Here is a 17,598-nt window from a genome sequence, read left to right as displayed (position 1 = left end):
GTACGCCGGCCCGAGGAGACGTACTGGAGACCAGATACGTTGGGCCGGCTTCATGGCACTCGGCTCGATGCCCAACCTAGCCCTCCCAGTGCGGCAAGGTGGAATAGCCCGCACTGGGCTAAGCACGCGTACTGGGGACACCGTGCGCTTTACCGCATAACACGGTGTCTGACCAGTACGACGCCCTCTTACTCCACGGCAAGCCCGGGGAGTTGGCTCAGGTATCCAACCCGGCTTCGCCACACTCCCCTTTAGCCTCCCCCCAAGAAATTTTTGGGTGAGCCTCTCGGGCTTCCGGCCTCTCCTATGTGCTGCCTCCTCATACCAGCGCTCCTGGGCTGTGGCTGCCTTCCTCTCCTCCCGAGAGCGGCGATTCTCTCCAACCTTAGCCCAGGGTCCTTCTCCATTGAAAATTTGCTCCCAACTCCATTCCTCTTCTCTCCATTGCTTTAGTTCTTGTTCTCTCTCCTCAATCCGCTTGGTCCTGTTGTGGTGGGTGTTTCTGTAAAGGCAGTCATTGTTGTTCTCCTCCTCAAACGAGGAGGAGCATGGATAGGACCAAGATGCGGATTGAGGGAAATAAGCCATCTTTTAATGAACACAGCAAAACAAGACACTACAAAAACTACAAAACAACAAACGTGACTAACCTTCAACTGTCCTGTGTGGACACAGGAACAAACACCCACAAAAGCCTACTGCCTATGGCTACCTTAAATCTGGCTCCCAATCAGAGACAAATGAATGACAGCTGTCTCTGATTGAGACCCAATCTAGGCAGCCATAGACATAACTAGACAACCTAACAAACACTATCCCATACACATACAACACCCATGGACTAACCAAACACACACAACATACAATGCCCACCCCAACTCACGCCCTGACCAACTAAACATAATCAAAATAACATAAAAATAGGTCAGGAACGTTACAGTGGATTAATTGTCGGAGTAGAGGACCTTGTGCATTTCAGGTAAAATAACAACTCAATGTTTATATCCCAGGACAAATTAGCTAGCAACAGCAAGCTAGCTAAATAGGACAAATTAGCTAGCAAGTGCAAGCTAACTGGCAAAATTGCCATACATGTTTAATGCTTTTCGACCTGTCCCCAAATTAATGTCATTGGTTCAGAGTTTGTTTTGATATTTTAACCTGCGTGTCGTGATCGCGGGTGTAGGGGGCCAAAATAAATGTATGCACGATAGTGCATGATGGCGCACGCGCGCAGCCGGTTTGGGTTCCGTGTTAGGGAGGAGGCTTCTAATGTTAACATGCAGGAAACCAAGGCTTTTACAGTTACAGAAGTCAATAAATGAGAGTGCCTGGGGAATGGGAGTGGAACTAGGCACTGCAAGGCCTGGATTAACCTCTACATTACCAGAGGAACAGAGGAGGAGTAGGATAAGGGTACGGCTAAATTGCTATAAGAACTGGTCGTCTAGTACGTTTGGAACAGAGAGTAAAAGGAGCAGGTTTCTGGGAGCGGTAGAATAGAAAAGGCATAATGTACAGACAAAGGTATGGTAGGATGTGAATACAGTGGAGGTAAACCTAGGAATTGAGTGACGATGAGAGAGGTATTGTCTCTAGAGATACCATTTAAACCAGGTGAGGTCACCGTGGGAGGTGGAACAAAAGGGTGAGCTAATGCATATTGAGCAGGGCTGGAGGCTCTACAGTGAAATAAGACAATAATCACTAACCAAAACAGCAATGGACAAGGCATATTGACATTAGGGAGAGGCATGCGTAGTCGAGTGACCATGGGGTCTAGTGAGTAGCTAGGCGGGCTGGAAACACCACGGCGATTCAGATAGCTAGCGGGCCAGGGCTAGCAGGCTAGCAAAAATATTTGCTGCCATTGTACTAAGGTTGGCAATACGAGACGTCTTCAGACATACTATTTTTCTATTATTTGACTTGAAAGAACAACTAGTGGGTTTTGAGTGCTTCTCCCTTAATTTGTAAAGTTGGTCTGCCTGCTCTTCAGTCTGAAGGAGATATTCTGAGATCAGGTTCGTGTCTCCTTCTTCTGTACATAAAAACTGTTTAACATTTAATAGTGTCTTTGGAAAAGTGGTCCATATATCCCAAAGTCAATAGCGAATGTGACTATGTAGATATTCATGTTGTCGTTAATGTATTTAAAACCTATTTCAGCAAGTTATTCAAGTGTTTGCTGGGTTAGCTAGCCATGCTAACTAGCACCGTAAGTCAGTGTACCTATCTAAAATATATATTTTGTCCTGCCTAACCAGTGAACATGTGGCTGTGACCATCCCGCCAATGCCTGTCATCACTGTTTGATATTTTTTACAGGAGGTATGCTTTACTGTATTTGTGTTCTTTTTTAAACACAGTGCATGTATACAATACAATCCCTTTATGCATTGAGTCTGAGAGAGATTCTGAGAGCAGTGAACGTGTGGCTGTGACCGTCCTGGCAATGCCTGTCATCACTGTTTGTTATCTTTTACTGCAGATAAAAACCAAGTCAACCTGAAGTATGGGTATCCATGTGCCTTTCTTCTCAAATCAAATCAAATCAAACTTTATTTGTCACATGCGCCAAATACAACAAGTGTAGACTTTACCGTGAAATGCTTTTCCTGAGGGGGAAAAGGTTTTGTCGTGCCCTCTTCACGACTGTCTTGGTATGTTCGGACCATGATAGTTTGTTGGTGATGTGGACACCAAGGAACTTGAAACTCTCGACTCGCTCCACTACAGCCCCATCGATGTTAATGGGGGCCTGTTCGGGCCCGCCTTTTCCTTTAGTCCACGATCAGCTCCTTTGTCTTGCTCACATTGAAGGATAGGTTGTTGTCCTGGCACCACACTGCCAGTTCTCTGACCTCCTCCCTATAGGCTGTCTCATTGTTGTCTGTGATCAGAAGTACCACTGTTGTGTCGTCAGCAAGTGTAATGATGGTGTTGGAGTCGTGTTTGGCCACACAGTCGTGGGTGAACAGGTAATACAGGAGGGGGGACTAAGTACACACCCCTGAGGGGCCCCAGTGTTAAGGATCAGCATGGCAGACGTGTTGTTGCCTACTCTTACCCCCTGGGGGCGGCCCGTCAGGAAGTCCAGGATCCAGTTGCAGAGGGAGGTGTTTAGTCCCAGAGTCCTTAGCTTAGTGATGAGCTTCGTGGGCACTATGGTGTTGAACACTGAGCTGTAGTCAATGAACAGCATTCTCACATAGGGGTTCCCTTTGTACAGGTGAGAAAGGGCAGTGTGGAGTGCGATTGAGATTGCGTCATCTGTTGATCTGTTGGGGCGATATGTGAATTGGAGTGGGTCTAGGGTGTCTAGGAGGATACTGTTGATGTGAGCCATGACCAGCCTTTCAAAGCACTTCATGGCTACCGATGTGACTGCCACGGGGCGGTAATCATTTTGGCAGGTTACCTTCGCTTCCTTGGGCACAGGGACTATGGTGGTCTGCTTGAAACATGTAGGTATTACAGACTCGGTCAGGGAGAGGTTGTAAATGTCAGTGAAGACACTTGACAGTTGGTTCGCGCATGCTTTGAGTACACGTCCTGGTAATCCGTCTGGCCCAGCGGCTTTGTGAATGTTGACCTGTTTAAAGGTTTTGTTCATATCGGCTACCGAGAGCGTTATCACATAGTCATGGTGCTCATGTGCATGCTTCAATGTTGCTTGCCTCGAAGCAAGCATAAAAGGCATTTAGCTCGTCTGGTAGGCTCGCGTCACTGGGCAGCTCGCGTCTGGGTTTCCCTTTGTAGTCCGTAATAGTTTTCAAGCCCTGCCACATCCGACGAACGTAAGAACCGGTGTAGTAGGATTCAATCTTAATCCTGCATTGACGCTTTGCTTGTTTGATGGTTCGTCTGAGGGCATAGCGGGATTTCTTATAAGCGTCCGTATTAGTCTCTCGCTCCTTGAAAGCGGCAGGTCTAGCCTTTAGCTCGATGCGGATATTGCCTGTAATCCATGGTTTCTGGTTGGGATATGTACGTACAGTCACTGTGGGGACGACGTCGTAAATGCACTTATTGATGAAGCTGGTGACTGAGGTGGTATTATCCTCAATGCCATTGGATGAATCCCGGAACATATTCCAGTCTGTGCTAGCAAAACAGTCCTATAGTGTAGCATCCGCGTCATCTGACCACTTCCGTATTGAGCAAGTCACTGGTACTTCCTGCTTTCGTTTTCGCTTGTAAGCAGGAATCAGGAGGATAGAATTATGGTCAGATTTACCAAATGGAGTGCGGGGGAGAGCTTTGTATGCATCTCTGTGTGTGGAGTAAAGGTGGTCTAGGATTTTTTTTTTCTCTGGTTGCACATGTGACATGCTGGTAAAAATTTGATAAAAACTGATTTAAGTTAGCCTGCATTAAAGACCCGGCCACTAAGAGCGCCGCTTCTGGATGAGCATTTTCTTCTTTGCTTATGGCCTTATAGAGTTGGTTGAGAGCGGTCTTAGTGCCAGCTTCGTTCTGTGGTAATAAATAGACGGCTACGAATAAAATAGATGAGAACTCTCTTGGTAAATAGTGTGGTCTACAGTTTATCATAAGGTACTATACCTTAGGCGCGCAATAACTCGAGACTTCTTTAATATTAGATATCGCGCACCAGCTGTTATTGACAAATAGACACACCCCCCCACCTCTCGTCTTACAAGAGGTGTCTCTGTTCTGCCAGTGCATGGAAAATCCCGCTTGCTCTATATTGTCCGTATCGTCGTTCAGCCACGTCTCGTGAAACAAAAGGTGTTACAGTTTTTAATGTCCCGTTGGTAGGATAATCTTAATCGTAGGTCATCAAATGTATTTTCCAATGATTGCACGTTAGCAAGAAGAACTGATGGCAGTGGGAGTTTACTCGCTAAATTACGGATTCTCAGAAGGCTGCCCGATCTGCGGCCTCTTTTTCTGCATCTTTTCTTCATGCAAAAGGCAGGGATCTGGGCCTGTTCCAGTGAAAGCAGGATATCCTTCTTATCGGACTCATTAAAGGAAAACGTTTCCCCCAGTTCGCGGTGAGTAATCGATGTTCTGAAGTCCAGAAGTTATTTTCGATCATAAGAGACGGTAGCAGCAACATTATGTACACAATAAGTTACATAAAACGCAAAGAAACTAACAAAATATCACAACTGGCTGGGAGAATTTGAAACGTCAGCCATATTCTTCGGCGCCATCTTGTTCTGGGTGGCTATATGAAGTTGGTTACATATGCAAACAATTTGAAATTTTCAACACATAATGTTTCTTATAAACACAAGAAGCGATGCAGTCAGTCTCTCCTCAACTTTTAGCCAAGAGAGACCAGCATGCATAGTATTGATATTATCCCTCTGATTACAGCCACTCTGTTCTTGGCCAGCTGCAGCTTAACGAGGTCCTTCTTTGCAGCACCTGACCATATGACTGGACAATAATCAAGATTAGATCAAACTAGAGCTTGCAAGACTTACTTTGTGCACTGTGGTGATAAAAAAGCAACCTTATAACCATTGAATTATGTTTTGACCATAACAGTTTACAATCTAAAGTAACACCAAGTAATTTAGTCTCAACAGCCACAGCATTAATTATTACATTCAGCTGAGGTCTAGAATTTAGGGAATGATTTGTACCAAATACAATGCTCTTAGTTTTAGACATGTTCAGGACCACTTTATTACTGGCCACACATTCTAAAACAGGCTGCAACAATTTTTTTAGGGTTGGAGTGATTTCACTAGCTGTGGTTCACTAGCTGACATGTTGAATCATCAGTGTAAAAAAGGCCATCCTGCTCCCCTCCTCTCTATCTAACTCCCCCTCACAGTCCCTTCAGTTTCCCGTGAGTCCCGTTTGTTTGGCTGTTCTGCCTAAATGAGTTATCCCTCACCCATCATGGCCCTGCCATTCCCAACCAATCAAAGAGCTTGGAAAGGCGCATCTGGACACCCACTCAGGTCAGAGTATTATAGTCGTCCAAAGAAAGAAGACCCATGTTTTCTGGGAGCTATTTTTAATGTGGAGTGTAACTAGAATACCTGAATGTTGTGCGTGCTTTGAAATGTAAGTTGCAGGAGGGTTTATTGGGTTTCTTTTTACATGTTGTGTAATAATGTGTTATAACCACAAATGACTTAGTAGCTATGTTAAGTTTGCGGCCATAGTTTATATTGTACAGCTATTACTATTCTTTAATGTTGGAGTTGCCAAAACTGCTTGGCATATTGTTTATAGTATGTAGCATTATGCCGCGTTGCCATAAGTGTCACTGTTGTATTGATAAACATAGTTTTTCATGTGCACATACTACCATGGCGTTTTCCATAGTGGCCTTTGTTAAAGGGGTTGTTGCGCTGCCATGGGCGAGCTTCTAGAACCCTCCCAGATGGGTCTTAGAGCTCGTGAATGCGCAGAGTAATTTATGACACTGTGGCACTGGGGCAGATCAGATAAGATATCAGCAAGGAAGATTCTCGCACTGGGCTGGAGAGAGAGGGTGCCATACATTTTTATCTTGTCAGTCTCAGTAATTGGTTTCTCTCTCTCTGACAAGATGTTTATCGTTTAGGTTAATATTTATGCTGATATGTTTATAGCCCTGTTTATATCTGTGTTATAGTAGTGTATTGTTATGTTTATTCAGTCATGTTTATATAGCCTATTTATATTGCATAATTATGCCACTTTATTGATACTGTTATGTTGTGTATGGATTTGCCTTATAGAACCAAAATTAATCCGGATTAACACAAGTACTATTCCACCAAGATTCATTCCCAGTCAAGATCCAAGTTGACGCCAAGAACGGCCACCTGCACCCTCAAAGCCATCTTCCCTCCAACAAGCTCAAGAAGGGAGAGGGGACGAAGAGAACGAGGATGAGGACTGGGGGGAGAGGATTGGGCCAGCAAAAGCCCCACACCCTGCCGACCAAGGAAAGAGGGGCAAGCCCAACTGCTAGTAGTTCAGTTTCTCCAGTGGAGAAATGTTCCTTCATATTGCCTACATGAACCTACATCCCTGCCACGTACCACCACCCAGGAGGTTTCTAGAGAGCAAGTCCCACATCCAATAGGACAGCGAGACCCTTGCCCGTTTAGGGAAGTATACCCCGCCTCATGTTCGGAGCATTCCATGCCTCCACCAATCAGCCTATTCCCCTGATCAGTGTTACTCCAGGGCCACCTATTTAGAGAATTCAAAACCCCTGAGGGAGCACCAGGAGGGCTACTATGCCTCTAGTAAGTGCAGCAACTCCCCTGTCGAACGCTGCTCCAGAGTCTCCCGACCAGAGCCCACAACACTTCCACGATACCACCGGGAGGGCTACTACCTGTCAAGACAGCCGAGCAACTCCACAGACTGATGTCGTTTCAGCGAACCATCGGTCCCCACATAAGAGCCCAGGGAGCGCTACTATCCCCCGAGGCAATAGGCATCCCTCTAGACTCAGGACACAGAGTATGCCACATCCCCCAGGTCAGGAGTGGACCTACAGAGGGCCCACTCCAATGATCCTGGACTTTGTTTATCTGAACCCCAGTGAGTTCTCACAGCTGAAGATCGCCCTGGATAACATCCTCCCAGCGGATGCCACAGAGCAGTTTAAGGTCCAGATCCTCGGTGACCACCTTAAGCTGAAAAAGGCACTGCTCATCACTGACTTTTATAGCAACTCGAAGGTACCCCTTCACAGATACCATGTCTGCCTTCAACCAGCAGTTCGGACCGCCGCATCAGTTAGCTCCAGCATATATCGCCAAGCTCATGGATGGCCCAAATGTTGCCAGTGGGAATATCAAGGCCATCTGTCTGTTCCTCCTCTGAGTACGTTCCTTAATTGGCATGTTGGAGCAGCTGGGCAGGAAGGGAGACGTGGAGCTGGATTGTGGATCCCATGTCTCCAGGCTGCTGGGGAAACCTCCACATGACCTGATATCCAGCTTCTGGAGGTTCATCCATCCATGCAAGATCCAAATCCCCACTCTGCTAGACTTGGCAGACTGCATGGAGTATGAGGTCCAAATACAGGAGGATAACTCCAGGTTCGCCAGCAGTTCACGAATAGAGACATTAGCTAGAAGCAGAGATCGCCGTAAGGAGCCTAAGGCCTCCAGCATGACAACAACCATCCTACTTGGCATGGAGAAGATGGACCCCAAAAAGGCGTCCCAGGCAACTGCCACCGCCACCAAGGAGAAAGTCTATTGTCCCTACTGTGACCGCATCAGCCACTCCCTCAACAATTGCTCCAGTTTCCAGCATTTTCCAATTGCTCCATTTCTCCTTTGATCCAGCAGGCGAGCTGGATCAAAGGAGAGGAATGTGTGTTGGCTTTACGGCCAAGAACATCATTCAGCGGAGTGCAACCTCAAATTCCGCTGCAAGACTTGTAATCAGTGACACCTGCTGGTGCTCCACAAGGTCAACAAAAGAGTTACAGTTCCAGAGAAATCTGAGAATACTATGATTAATGCTGCATCCATGACCTCCTGTCTGCGGAACACTGTCAATGAGGTCCTGTTCATAGACCAGGGTAGGTCTGAAAGTACTGTTGAAAGTCAGCAAGGTCCTACAGTGGCACGGAAACCGGAGTAGGGAGACATACTCGATTCTGGATGATGGATAAAATGTATCATCCTCCTCCATGCAACAGCACAGCAGCTGGGATTCAAAGGTGAGCCCAAAGACCTGACCCTTCGAACAGTAAGACAAGAGCTTCAGGTTCTCCATGGGGCGTCCGTCTCCTTCACTGTCTCCCCTGTCTCACAGACCCACAATACATTTCGGATCCAAGGCGCCTTCACTTTGCAACAGCTAGGCCTGTTCAAGCAGACCCATTCGGTCTGTGCCCTGCAACAGAAGTATCGCCACCTGAAGGGACTGCCTCTGCAGCACATATTCAAGTTCCAGACAGTTCTGCTAATTGGATCAGACTATGCCCACCGGCTCATGCCGGTGGAACCAGTCCGGCTTGGGCCACCAGGAAGCCCAGCTGCCATCAAGACCATCCTGAGCTGGACTCTGCAGGGCCCTGCGCAGGGACTGAAGTACAGCATCTCTGAGCACCGGTGCTATGTCACCTCTATGCTGTGCTCGAATGCTGACCTGTTAAGTCAGGTTGAGAAGTTGTGGCAGATGGATGTACTGCCATGGTGCAGCGAGAAGATCAGCACCAGAACTCACCAAGACCAGGAGACGATAGAACTGTTGGAGGACAGAACAATGAGAGTTGAAGTGGATGGAGTCCAATGTTGCGCAACTCTCCTCCTTCGCATCAAGAACATGCCCCAGCTGCGAGCCCCTAAGGAAGCTGTGCTCCCGCTGCTCAGGGCCACAGAGAAGAGGCTGGCGAAGTCACCAGAGCAAGCAGCAGCATTCAAAGCAGTGATTCAGAAGGAGCAGCCAGGTATACCGTAAAGCTAGCGCCAGACGCTGAAGAGAACACTGCCATGAGCTGGTACATCCCACACCACATGACACAGCATAACAGCAAAAATCGTGTGGTATTCAACTGCTTGTTCCAGTACAAAGGGGACAACATTAACAAGGTCCTGCTCCCAGGTCCCAAACTTGGCCCCTCCCTGCTTGTAGTGCTCCTCAGATTCAGAGAGGATTCGTGGGATGTTCCACCAAGTCAGACTACTCCCTGAAGACCAGCCACTGATGAGGTTCCTCTGGAGAGACCTAAACCGGGAAAATCCGCCCGGCGTCTACGAATGACGCGTCCTCCCCTTCGGCACAACGTCAAGTCCCTACTGTGCTACTTTCGCTCTCCAGAAACACATCCTGAACCACAGACAGCCTGCAGAAGACGTGAGAGGGTCAATAGAGAAGTCATTCTAAGGGGACAACTGGAAGATGCCAAGGTCCTTGTGTACAAGCTTTGAAAGCTACTATCCACTACAACGGGCAAGCAACGTCGCTTCGGTAATAAGCCTTCTCCCTTCTGAAGTCAGGTCGAGCAGCACCAAACTCTTGATTAGACAGGGACAAGCAGATGCTCAAGAATCAGCCCTCGGGCTACGCTGGCACTGTCAGTCCAACACCCTGTCGTACAAGTCCTGCCAGCTAGATTGTCCAACAGTTACCATGCGCACCATCTACAAGGTACTGGCTAGCCAATACGGCCCCTGGGGTACATTGCCCCCTTTACCATTAGGGCCAAAATGCTGCTTTAGCGTCTATTGAACAAGAAGAAGGACTGGAACAACACCCATTTGCCAAAAAATCTAGTCTTCCACTGGAAAGAGTGGAAGAGAGAACTTCCAGATCTGCAGCAGATAGCCCTGCCAAGTTGATACACCAGCCCAGATATGGACTCCCCGACTTTCCTGAGGGACATCCATGTGTTCTGCGATGCCTCGGAGCAGGCCTTTGGCTCTGTATCTCAGAACAGAACACCCCAACGGCAACATCGAGATGGCCCCGAAGAAGCAACAATCAAACCCTTGTCTGGAATTGTGTGCAGAACTTACTGGAGTACAGCTGTCCAAGATCCCCACTCTCCCTATCCGCCAAGTTATTATGTGGACGGATTCCATGACGGTCCTCACATCGCTCCAATTATTTTCCTGCTGATTCAAGACCATCGTTGGCACCCGAGTGGCGGAGATACAGGATCTTACTGACCGAGAGTTATGGCACTATGCAGAGTCAGCAAATAATCCAGCGGATGACATCACACATGGGAAGACCGTATCAGAACTGGGTTCCAGAAGTTGCTGGAACCAGGGCCCATCATTCCTGCAAGGAACCCCAGACCAGTGGCTGGAGAAGCCACTTCCAGACACTACGGACGAGGAGGAGTTGAGAAAGCCCTACATTCTGCGGGCCAAGCGCCAGACCTTTTCCTCCCAGAAGCTATCAGTTCAAGTCTTTCGGTTAACTTCTGGAGGCAACCTCCCACTTACTCAACCAGGCGGCGGGTGGCAGCCCTTCAGCCAGGGATTACAAGGAAGCAGAGCTATCCCTCCTTCGTCAAGTGCAGCAGGACTGCTTCTCCACCGAACAGAGGTCAAGCCTGTGCCCACCAGTAGCCGCCTACTCACTCTCGCCTTGGAGCTGGATCGCACCACTCAGCTGATTTGAGTGGGGGGTCGCGTCCGCTGCAGCATTGTTCTGGATCAAGAGGCCATGCACCCCATCATGCTCAACCACCAACATCCAATCACTAAGCTGATAATCGGAGACTTCGACGAGAGACTGCTCCACCCAGGGCCTGAACGAGTTTGCTGAAGTCTTGGATCATCAGTGGCAGAGCGGCTATCCGGCATCACCAGTGTGAGTGTAAGGATGGTCGGAAGTGGTTATGGTTAATGTTGGAAGTGGTTAGGGAGATTCCCAAGATGGCTGACCTTCCCCCCGCTTGGCTCCGCATACACAAACCCACCTTCTACTCCACTGGCGTGGACTGTTTCAGCCCCTACATGGTCAAGATAGGCTGCCACAATGAGAAAAGATGGGTCATCGCGTTCAATTGTGTGACCACCCAGGCAGTGAACCTTGACCTCCTCCCCAGTATTGACTCAGACTCCTTCATGATGGCACTCAGATGCTTTGTGGCCCGCCGAGGGATGCCTTTCAACTTGCTGTCTGGCCAAGACACCAACTTCATAGGAGAAGAACGGGAGCTGAAGGAAGCATTTGCGGCACTCCAGCCAGTCCTGCAAGCCCAGCTAGCTAGCAGATCCAGTTTGCTTTCAATCCACCAAGTGCTGGGAGAGAGAGATCCGCTCCCTCAAGCAAGGCCTTCAAGCAACACTGGGAGCCCAATTGGTGATGGAAGAGGTCCTGAGGACGGTCCTCATTGAGATAGAGGGGGTCCTCAACTACAAGCCCCTAGGCTACATCGCCTCGGACACTGCAAACCCAGACCCGGTAACCCCAAATTCTATCCTGATGGGACGACCAGACGCCTCACTTCCTCAAGTTGTATACCCTGAATCGGAGCTGCTCAGCTGACACTGATGGAGACACAGCCAGCTGCTAGCAGTTCAGTTTTGGAAGCACTTCATCAGCCACTACCTGTCTGGATGTCAGAAGTGGAAAGCAGAGACACCAGATCTTGGAACTACAGTCATGATTGTCGACCCACAGTAACCCAGAACAGTAACCCAGGTCTCACAGGTGATGCCTGGACCTGACATCAGGATCAGGACTGCAGAGTTGCGTGTAGATGACAGAACCTGCAAGCGCCCAGTGGCTCGGATCATCCAACTCCCTGCCCTGCCAGATTAGAACTAGCTCTTTAGAGACTGTGGCCAAGTAAGGCCTTTGGCTGCAGAGACTGTGCCCTTTAGGTTAGAGGCCTTTTACTGGATGTTACTATTTCCATAAGAAATATTGGGGCGGCTCTAAAAAAGGCCTCCCCTCTTCTCTACCCAACTTTCCCTCACAGTCCCTTCAGTTTCTCTTGAGTCCCATTTGTTTGGCTGTTCATCCTAGCTTAGTTATCCCTCCCCCATCACGGCCCTACCATTCGCAACCAATCAAAGCGCTTGGAAAGGCACGTCTGGACACTGCACCCACCTACTCAGGTCAGAGTGTTATAGTCGTCCGATGAAAGAAGACGCACATTTTCTGAGAACTATTTTTAGTGTGGACAGAAACAAGGATACCTGAATGTTGTGCATGCTTTGACATGTAAGTTGCAAGGGGGTTTATTGGGTTTATTTTTACATGTTGTGTAATAATGTGTAATAACCACAAATGACTTAGTAGCTATGTTAAGTTTGCAGCCATAGGTTCTACCACTCAGACAGGTAGGGCATACCAGCGAACCGTTTTACAATCAGGTCATTGGTAAAAATTGAAAAGCCTAAAGGCCCAAGAGTGCTGCTCTTCGGTACACTGTACGTTACATGTTTAACCAATTTTTACAAGTTTGCAAAGAGTCGGCAGCAAGCTTTACCATTCTTGGGTAGCGGGATGACTTTGGCTTCCCTCCAGGTCTGACACCAATTTTTAAAAATCCAGACTCAGATTTAAGATATGACAGATAGGAGTGGCAATATAGTCCGCTACAATCCTCAGTAGCTTTCCATCTAAGATGTCAATATCAGGTGGTTTGTCATTATTGATGGCCAACAATATTTTGTTCACCTCACACACACCAACTTTAATAAATTAATTTCATGCTTAAGTTTGTTTACTTTGCCAATTAAATAGTAATGAAAGTAATTGGTAACATCAAAATGTTTTGTAATAAATGAACCATCTGATTCAATGAAAGATGGAGTTGAATTAGGCTGAATGACAATAATTTCGTTTAAATTATTCCTAAGCTTTTTTCCACCATACTTTATGTAATTTATCTTGGCTTCATAATACAATTTTTTCTTCTTTTTGTTCAGTTTAGTCACACCATTTCTCAAATTATAGTAAGTTTGCCAATCTGATGTCCAGCCAGACTTATTAGCCCCTCCTTTTGCCCCATCTCTTTCAACGGTACAGATTTTCAATTCCTCATTAATCCACAGGCCCTTAATAGTTCTAACTGTCAAGTTTCTTAATAGGTGCAGGCTTATCAATAACTGGAAGAACAATTTCATTAATGCATCAAGTGCAGATAGGCCTCCCCTTTCAGCCACAGTTCAATAAAGCAGCTCTATGGTATTGTTGGGAGCAGGGTTTAATTGTTTGTAATGGCTGAATCAGAAAGACGTTGGAAGGTAGACAAGGGAATATGGTTTTGATTTGCAGTCCTGGAAGGACATCAGATAACACCCAAATCAATCACAGTGGCAATAAATCACATTTAACACAAATATTATCAAGCCAGCCATGACATCATCGCTGGGGGGCAGAGAGAACAAACACAAAACTAAAAAGATGGTGTGTGTGTGTGTGCGTGCGTGCGTGTGTGTGTGTTTGTGTGTGTGCATGGGTGTGTGTGCGTGTGTGTGTGAGCTCAACAATATGCTCAACAATTATCCTTTCATCAAATTCAACTGAGGGATTGTCTGTATGTACGGTGGCCTCACTGGTACATAAAAGGTGGGTAGTATTAGAGGCCAATTAACTATAAACAATTGTGACATCATTAAGCCAGTATCACAGCAGATTTATCTCTCCCTCTAACAGAGACAATGGAATGAGGAACTGCAATGAATGATTCCAACCACAGAGACCCATTCATCCCTGTCTATCTCTCTCCAGTGGCATTCTGGAACAGGAACCATATAGGAGAGTGTGAGTATTCTGTCGATATGAGTGTGTTAGTGTTGGTCTGTGTATGTGCATATATCTGCTTGAATGAGTGTATAATAGAAATGTGTGTATATGTGTGCGTGCGTGTGTGTGTGCGTGCGTGTACGCCTAAGGTAAGACGGAGACCAGAGAGGTTTATTTGGGGCCAGGAGTGTTTTTTAACCAGCGAGCTGTAGCCAGGAGAGTGAGAGAGAGGAGGGAGAGAGTGAAGGAAGGAAGGACGAAGAGAAAGAGAGAGATGGCTAGAAAGAGGAAGGCAGAAAAAGGAGAGATAGAGAGATAGCGAGATAGAGAGAGACAGGGAGGAAAGAGGGAGGGAGAGAGGGAGAGAGCTTTAGTGCTGATGAAATAGCGTGCTGTGTAGTTTGACCCTGGGGCTTGCTACAGACCGCATTTGTTTTCTCTGCCAGCACACTCTGCACAAAGCTGCAGAACACACACACACACACAGACACACACTCTGACTTAAATCCCCTACTAGCTATACTGAATAAAAATATAAATGCAACATGTAAAGTGTTGGTCCCATGTTTCATGAGCTGAACTAAAAGATCCCAGAAATGTTCCATTCGCACAAAAAGCTTATTTCTCTCAAATGATGTGCAGAAATGATAATCCATCCACCTGACAGGTGTGGCATATCAAGAAGCTGATTAAACAGCATTACACAGGTGTACCTTGTGCTGGGGACATTAAAAGGCTACTCTAAAATGTGCAGTTTTGTCACAGAACACAGTTTTGAGGGAAAGTGCAATTGCATTGCTGACTGCAGGAATGTCCACCAGAGCTGTTGCCAGAGAATTGAATGTTCATTTTTCTACCATAAGCCTCCAACTTCGTTTTAGAGAATTTGTCAGTACGTCCAACCAGCCTCACAACCGCAGACCAAGTGTAACACGACAGCCCAGGACCTCCACATCCGAACAGCCACCTGGACAGCTGATGAAACTGAGGAATATTTCTGTCTATAATAAAGCCCTTTTGTGGGCTCTATGCCCTCCCTGGCCCATCCATGGCTGCACCCCTGCCCAGCCATGTGAAATCCATAGTTTAGGGACTAATTCATTTATTTCAATTGACTGATTTCCTGATATGACTCAGTAACTCAGTAAAATTGTTGCATGTTGCGTTTATATTTTTGTTCAGTATATTATATCAGCTATACTCTCCACTTCAGAACGTATTGTATGCCACCTGTAATAACAGCATTGTGCCCACGGCCACCTGTAATAACAGCATTGTGCCCACGGCCATCTGTAATAACAGCATTGTGCCCACGGCCATCTGTAATAACAGCATTGTGCCCACGGCCATCTGTAATAACAGCATTGTGCCCACGGCCATCTGTAATAACAGCATTGTGCCCACGGCCATCTGTAATAACAGCATTGTGCCCACGGCCACCTGTAATAACAGCATTGTGCCCATGGCCATCTGTAATAACAGCATTGTGCCCACGGCCATCTGTAATAACAGCATTGTGCCCACGGCCATCTGTAATAACAGCATTGTGCCCACGGCCATCTGTAATAACAGCATTGTGCCCACGGCCATCTGTAATAACAGCATTGTGCCCACGGCCATCTGTAATAACAGCATTGTGCCCACGGCCATCTGTAATAACAGCATTGTGCCCACGGCCATCTGTAATAACAGCATTGTGCCCACGGCCATCTGTAATTACAGCATTGTGCCCACGGCCATCTGTAATAACAGCATTGTGCCCACGGCCATCTGTAATAACAGCATTGTGCCCACGGCCATCTGTAATAACAGCATTGTGCCCACGGCCATCTGTAATAACAGCATTGTGCCCACGGCCATCTGTAATAACAGCATTGTGCCCACGGCCATCTGTAATAACAGCATTGTGCCCACGGCCACCTGTAATAACAGCATTGTGCCCACGGCCATCTGTAATAACAGCATTGTGCCCACGGCCATCTGTAATAACAGCATTGTGCCCACGGCCACCTGTAATAACAGCATTGTGCCCACGGCCACCTGTAATAACAGCATTGTGCCCACGGCCATCTGTAATAACAGCATTGTGCCCACCTCCATCTTTCTATGGTTTTATGGAATAATACGCACCATATTACGCACAAGGTGCATGGACACACACATACACACAACTGGCTGTGCTCTAGAGGAATCAGTGTTACAGCTCAAGGGTCTTAACATTAGCCATAACTCTCACGTACTGACACTAGGAAGGACAAGACTCATTCAGAAACACACAGTATTGTTATTACAGAGTGATTTGACGTGACGTATGTGTATACATATTTATAAAAATGTGTAAGTGAGTAGGGTTATGTGTACATACTGTAGGCATGTGCAGCCTGCTTGACAGTTTGGCTGTATGTGTGTTAGTGTGTGTGTGTGTGTGTGTGTGTGTGTGTGTGTGTGTGTGTGTGTGCGCATCACTGACCTTGGAGCGTGGCGGAGCGCGGATGAACCATTTGCAGTCCACAGCCTCTGTAGGTAAAGCCTTTCCATCTCTGGTGATCTGATGAGACTCCACTATCCCCTCTGGTCCTCCCATGTCAAACTCACAGACTGGAGACACACACACACATCAGTGAATAGAGGCAAAGGATTGGAATGGAACAAAGACACAAAATACATCACACAATGCAACACAATGTAACACAACAACATAACACGACACAAAAATACACATTGCAATGCAATACAACATAACACAACATAACGCAACACAACATAACACAACGCTAAACAACAACACAACACAACATAACATAACACAACATAACACAACATAACACAACGCAACATAACACAACAACACAACACAACATAACACAACGCAACATAACACAACAACACAACACAACATAACACAACGCAACATAACGAAACATAACACAACAACATAACACAACGCAACATAGCACAGCGCAACATAACACAACACAACGCAACACAATGACATAACACAACGCAAAACAACAACATAACCCAACATAACACAACGCAAAACAACAACATAACACAACATAACACAACATAACACAACATAACACAACAGAACACAACGCAAAACAACAACATAACACAACATAACACAACGCAAAACAACAACATAACACAACAAAACACAACATAACACAACATAACACAACAGAACACAACACAACATAACACAACATGACATCACAACATAACATAACACAACGCAACATAACACAACAACATAACACAACATAACACAACACAACATAACACAACACAACATAACACAACACAACATAACACAAAACAACATAACACAACACAACACAACACAACAACATAACACAACACAACACAACACAACATAACACAACACAACACAACATAACACAACAACATAACACAACAACATAACAC

General features: G+C 46.6%; 1 protein-coding gene across 6 annotated transcripts in view; it reads right to left on the bottom strand.

Moving 5' to 3' along the window:
* Positions 1-17,598, bottom strand: part of neto1l (neuropilin (NRP) and tolloid (TLL)-like 1, like) — a 175,530-nt gene that overhangs the window by 59,657 nt on the left and 98,275 nt on the right. For all 6 annotated transcript variants that reach the window (XR_008754548.1, XM_055881510.1, XM_055881508.1 and 3 more), the window contains exon 6: positions 16,637-16,764. Coding sequence is in view for 5 of the 6 variants with exons in the window: in XM_055881510.1 (XP_055737485.1) it covers positions 16,637-16,764 (128 nt within the window). In the remaining variant the exon portion in view is untranslated. The remainder of the gene's footprint in view (positions 1-16,636; positions 16,765-17,598) is intronic.

This window comes from Salvelinus fontinalis, chromosome 25, assembly GCF_029448725.1.
Source record: "Salvelinus fontinalis isolate EN_2023a chromosome 25, ASM2944872v1, whole genome shotgun sequence".
Classification (NCBI taxonomy): Eukaryota; Metazoa; Chordata; class Actinopteri; order Salmoniformes; family Salmonidae; genus Salvelinus; species Salvelinus fontinalis.
The sequence above is the reverse complement of the archived record's forward strand: the minus strand, read 5'-3'. Positions and strand labels throughout refer to the sequence as shown.